Genomic DNA, 5,894 nt, shown 5'->3' with positions numbered 1-5,894 from the left:
GGCTGACCCTTTGAATTACAGGCACAACAGAAACAGGAAGTAAGAGTGAGAGAAAGTTGTGGTGAAAGAGTACAGCAGGGTTCGCCACCATCCCCTGTCGGAGGGCTCGTGGAGCTTTAGGTGTTTTCCCTCAATAAACACTCACAACGCCCGGTCTGGGAATCGAAACCGCGATCCTATGACCGCGAGTCCGCTGCCCTAACCACTGGGCCATTGCGCCTCCACTGTAACCCCTCATTGCAGAGAAAAATAACGTTTCTATGAGAGTAAAACCAAATTGAATGATATCGTCACCTTGGCGAACTAATCTTGACAAATCCTTTGATACGGCCTCGCAGTCTTTGGTCAAAAATTCAACACGGTTGGTTAAGTTGTTTAAAGATTCGAATTCCTTTTTTTGAATATATTTCTTCAAGTCTCTTTGGATTTTTTTGTTTGTGTTTGTCAGGTCGCTTAATCCCTCGTTTAACTGACGCAATGTTCGACTCAAACTCCTCTCGAGGAGTTCGATCTGTCTCATACGTTCGCCCAAACTAACTTTATTTGTACGTTTGTCACGTTGAGTCTTCACGTAAGTTACCGAACGAAGAATTCTCTGCTTCTTCTCTGCTGGATGAACTTTTGCAGAAAGTAGCCGGGGATTACCTCTAAGACTTTGGCCATGTGTAATATGATTATATCTTATGTTACTAATTATTTTATTTTTTAATAATTTTGTCTGAGCTTTCACAGATTTCTGCATAATTATAACACGATTCCGAAATGTTAAACATTGAAGAGATTGGTACAATCAAAATTATATATAACTATAATTAGTTTAGGTTTGTCTTTTTTAATTTTAATTTTTCATAGACTTTTTCTACTCGTTTTAACAGTGTGTTGTTAAACTGGTTCCGAAAACTGGCATTAAATTCCCCTGTTTCAGCTTTCTGTGGAAAGTTTGAGATAACGATGAAGACGGGCTCCCGTCATCGTCTCTATTTGTGACGTCATGAGTTTTTGCGAGACATTGCAGAAGATCACAACTTTTCATTGGATCTCAACAAAGAAACAGACCACAGTATCGGCATTCTTTTGTTCTTTAAGCAAAACAAACGTTTATTGCTCACAAAAAATGTGTTTCCATTTCAAAACGAGAAGATATTTCACCTTGAACAGATGCAAACCTTTATACGCCATCCGGAATTTTAATATCTTAGCTCGAAGCTACCTTTAGCAGATTTCGCTTCGTTGCTGGTCCAGATTCCTGGCTTGGTATCATCGCGATCTGTCGGCACACCGACACCCACTGCTTTCCTAAATATATCAACGGAAATATAACACTCGGTTCCATTGAACAAGTCACCATTTTTTTCTTAATGAAATACACGTGGACTTCAGTTCAATTGAACTTAAATTCTACATGTTATCTCATATTTCTGCATACTCTATATGCACACCGGGGACAGGGGCGGCCCCCCACACTCGGCAAACTAGGCGAGTGCCTAGGGCGCAAAAATCTGGCCGCACCGCATAAATTCCGAACAACATTTTCTTGATTCAATTTTTAAAAAAATTAATTTCAACAATAGTGTGAGTAGAGGAGGTCACGCCCGGAAGATAGCAAGAGGAGCCCCACCCCCGCCGGAGAGTGTAGGGTGGAGGACGGAAGTGGCGTAGGGCAGTGAAGATAAGAGAGTTGTGTTGTCACATGATTTGGTGAGAAACATCTAAAATTTTACAAGTAAACACAATCATATGGTCTATGTATGGTAATAATGATATAATAATATTATAGGTTTCTTGCGTGATGTAAATTATACTTTTTACGACTGCATTTTTCAGTTGATGTTAGGAAGATGATGGCTGGAGGAATTTGGGGTGAAAAAAATTGATATAGAGAGTGCACAATGTAGAGCTGAGGAAAGGAGTACACATTCTAGGGCTGGAAGAACTAAGAAGCCCAATTGTAGGGCTGAAAGAACTGACCTCAGGAAAACAAGGCGCACATTGAGGGGCTATGAGAAGGAGAATATATTGTAGAACTGGAGGGAGGAGGCACACATTATAGGACTGGTTTAGGGTCTTTAATACCCTAACACTTACTTGAGAGGACCTGGGGCTGTTGAGGTTTGCTGGGCTTCCTCATACACAAAAATTGAAATGCACAGCAAATCAGCAAACACACACACACACACACCAAAGTAAGTTTGATTATTGCATATAACTGTGGTGAACAGGTTATACACACATTGGAAATTGCATCTAAATACGTAATAAACGAAAGAGACAGTGAAACATTCGGAGTCCCAAAGCACAACCAAAAATGTCGATTATGTCATATTTCTGTATAAAAGACATCACACGTGATCTGCATCTGTCTAAAAATGTTATCAAGGCATAACTTTCTTATGCTTACGTGATATGCCACTGTTGCTAAAACAATATACGGTGCCATCCGGTTTGACTGAGGACTGGCAAGCCGGGAGACTGCACCAGGCTCCAATCTGATCTGGCAGTGTTTCTACAGCTGGATGTCCTTCCTAAGGCCAACCACTCCGAGAATGTAGTGGATGCTTTTAACGTGTGCCACTGGCACGGGGCCAGTCAGGCGGCACTATCAGTCAGCTTGAAGAATTTTAGTCGAACAAATCGACTGCAGTACTTTTTTTTTAAGCCTCGTACTTATTCTATCGGCCCCCTTTTGCCGAACCTCTAAGTTACGGGGACGTAAACACACTAAAACCGGTTGTCAAGCAGTGGTGGGAGTCAAACACAGACACAAAGACACTCACACACACACACACACACACACACACACACATGAACGACGGGGAAGCAAACTTCTTGCCCCAAAGTCACGCCTGCGCCTGTATGTATTCAAATACATCGGATCTGTTGGGGGAAACGAAAAAGATCTGTGGGGTTGTTTTTTAATTATGTCGGCGACTTAAAGAAACCCCACCGCATATGTGCACTCTTTGACCTTCATAAATAAATACAAATACAATGGAATATCTATCTAATAAGCCTGGTTTCGGGACAACGGGGACGGAATAGGAAGCCCTGTAAAAATTCAAGTGAGTTGTAAGGATCCTTTTCTTTTAGAGAGTGGAGGAGGGGAGGCCGAACAAATAGTCCGCCTTGGTTCTTCGTCCTCAGGACTGATGTAGAAAACGAACGTTCGTCTTTTATAGGTAGTCAATGACAACAACAACAGCTCTCTCTTTCTCTCAAACCATCTATCTAGACACTTATCAATGTGTGTGTGTGTGTGTGTGTGAAACAGTGTTTGGCATGTTCTCAGCACAGGAAACTATGTGCTAATAGGAGCACATAGAACCATATATTGTGTTTATTAAATAATATCTATCTCTCACCAGATGGAGTACTTTTTTATTGATCTCACTATCACGGAACAGTACACTGTGTGTGTGTGTGTGTATGTTTTTTGAATGTGTACAAATAACACGGAATTGAAACCATTTGTGAGGAATTTCTTTTTATCACACCAACTATTCGCACACAAGGTTTAACGGAACTTATTGAAGCAAGCCAGCACGCTCGAGGCACTACCACGGGCGATGGCGAGGCGAGGCTAAGGCGTTAGGAAAGGCAAGCACCCTCACGGGCATCACCTGACACCTCAGTGAGGCGAGCTGCCGACATTGACAAGAACTTCGCGGTTGGCGGCCCAGTCTCTCCGAACGTCTCAAATGCCACGGCTGCAAGAGATAATTCACTATCATTTAGAGTGAGTAGACCTCCAATGTTGGCCACAGACAGGGCATCACTCCAGTTCCCTGAGAATTTTGCTCTAGTTGAAAGTAGGCGACACCTTGAAAATTGATCAGATTGATCAAGGAGAAAATTGGAAGTGACACCTGAACGCTGGTTTGTCCCATACTTTCTGTTTCCGTCTATTCTTCACTGTAACCGGAACTGACAAATCCAGCTCTCTCTACTGTGATAGAGCTTCATCCATCTCCCTGTTGGAATTAGTCCATGTTGGAGAGGATAGGATGTTGCCTACCAAAGGGGAACAAGCGTGGATGGATGAAAGAAAACAGGGAAGAGATAAAGAGATAAAGACGAGCACCTGCGCAGATCTAGATCCCCAAACCGTTTGGGCAAAGCAGCCTGGTCGCGGGAGTCTGGGGAGAGTCTGACATGTCTTGCGACTGTTGCTGTAATCGTTTCTGTTCCTATAAACGCGCAAATGATAAACCATATTAAAACGGATGCAGATACTTTTGCAAGAGATAGCAATTAAATACTCCTCAAAATGCACCATATCATCTTAAAATGTAAAGACGCATTCGATAGGTATTTCGAGGTGCATCAAACCTAACTAAAAACTACAGGATAGCGACTTTGTTAAATTTCTTCCAGCCACTTAAAGAATATCACATTTTCACCTGATCGTTTTCCAATTCTCAACACTAATGCACTTTTATTTGCTGATGACGAAAATCGCACTCATTTGTATGTTTTGTGTTGTTTTGTTTCTTCTAGAAATAATTAATGATAAAAAAAAAGTTACAAGCCATTAAAGTTATGTAATTTTAGCCAATCGAGTTATTCGATTGACTGCATAATGGGAGTTGAGACTATTTATTGTCATAGCAACTCCAATGTATCGTTGTTTACTTGTGTGTCGATGGACAATACGAAGACAGTAAGAAAATGAAAAGACGACGGAACCTTGAAGGCTTAAAGAAGAATTGAATGAAATGAGATACGAAAATACGAATTTTGTTCGAATGTTTTTAAAATGAAAGACGATACGAAAATGAAGATATTACGGAACCTTGAATATCTTTTTTTTTTTTTAAAGAATAAAAATAATTCATTGGAAAGAAACAATTAAAATTTTTTTTCGAGAGAATTTAATGAAAGAAAACATTTTTTTTTTTCTCTCTGAAACGAGAATTTAACGAAATTGTTTGTGCTTATACGTTCCAAAAGCTTTCGAATCTGCAACACCAAATGAACTCGCAGAGATACAAACCCATTGGAGAACGATGAAAGCCAGCCACGACGCCGTTTCTTCCCTCGTTTGAGACAGACACAAGGCTAGCAACTTTGAAGGATGGGTACTTATTTATCGAGTCCTAAAGGCTGGAAGGCAAAGTTGAACTCAGAATGTAAAGCCGGAAGGAATGGCTCTAAGCATTTTGTCCGGCGCGTAAACGACTCTGCCAGCTCGCCGTCTTATTGCGACTAAAAATAACAGGCCAGAAGGATATTTTCAATATTTGTGTCTTTCTTTGCTTACAGACTGTAAATAATAAATGTGCTTATTTAATTGCATGTTAAGTATGGTCTCCACGTCTTGACTGGTTTTATTTCTGGTCTTTGCTAATTATACGATCCCTAACTGCTATAAAATCAGATGTTGTGGTCTTCGAAGCCCATTCGTGACAAGTTCCATCTAAACTTTCTTCATGTTCTTACCTGCAATCAAGGTGTGCTATTTATAATAATCTCTCATTTAGAGACACGCCTGTGGATTCTTTTTCCATTTATTTCTCTTCATTAATATAAAAGTCCTTAAGACATGAGGGGAGGTATAACAGAAACCATTATGGTATATATATCATCTTGATTGTTGTAGTAGTAGTAGTAGTAGTAGTAGTAGTAATAAAACGGTGGGGTCTCATTCGATCCCCCGACCCCTTTGTTTGTCCGCCTTTTGTCTCTACCTTTATGGTAAATAAAAAATCAGTTACTACTATTATTATTATTACTGAGTTCAAATTCCGCCGAGGTCGACTTTGCCTTTCATCCTTTCGGGGTCGATAAAGCAAGTACCAGTGAAACACTGGGGTCGATGTAATCGACTAGTTCCCGTCCCACAAATTCCAGGCCCTGAGCATATAGTGGGAGGGATTATTATTATTATTATTATTATT

The 5,894-nt window shown here is 40.5% G+C and overlaps 1 protein-coding gene across 1 annotated transcript in view; it reads right to left on the bottom strand.

The window, feature by feature from the left end:
- LOC106877277 (probable myosin light chain kinase DDB_G0279831) overlaps positions 1–5,894 on the bottom strand; it is a gene marked incomplete at its 3' end in the record, with an annotated part of 41,647 nt that overhangs the window by 18,157 nt on the left and 17,596 nt on the right. The window contains exons 3-4 of the mRNA XM_052973910.1: positions 3,609–3,817; positions 295–789 (exon numbers count right to left, since the gene is read on the bottom strand). Of these exons, the coding sequence (XP_052829870.1) occupies positions 295–789; positions 3,609–3,817 (704 nt within the window). The remainder of the gene's footprint in view (positions 1–294; positions 790–3,608; positions 3,818–5,894) is intronic.

This window comes from Octopus bimaculoides, chromosome 17, assembly GCF_001194135.2.
Source record: "Octopus bimaculoides isolate UCB-OBI-ISO-001 chromosome 17, ASM119413v2, whole genome shotgun sequence".
NCBI lineage: Eukaryota > Metazoa > Mollusca > Cephalopoda > Octopoda > Octopodidae > Octopus > Octopus bimaculoides.
The sequence above is the reverse complement of the archived record's forward strand: the minus strand, read 5'-3'. Positions and strand labels throughout refer to the sequence as shown.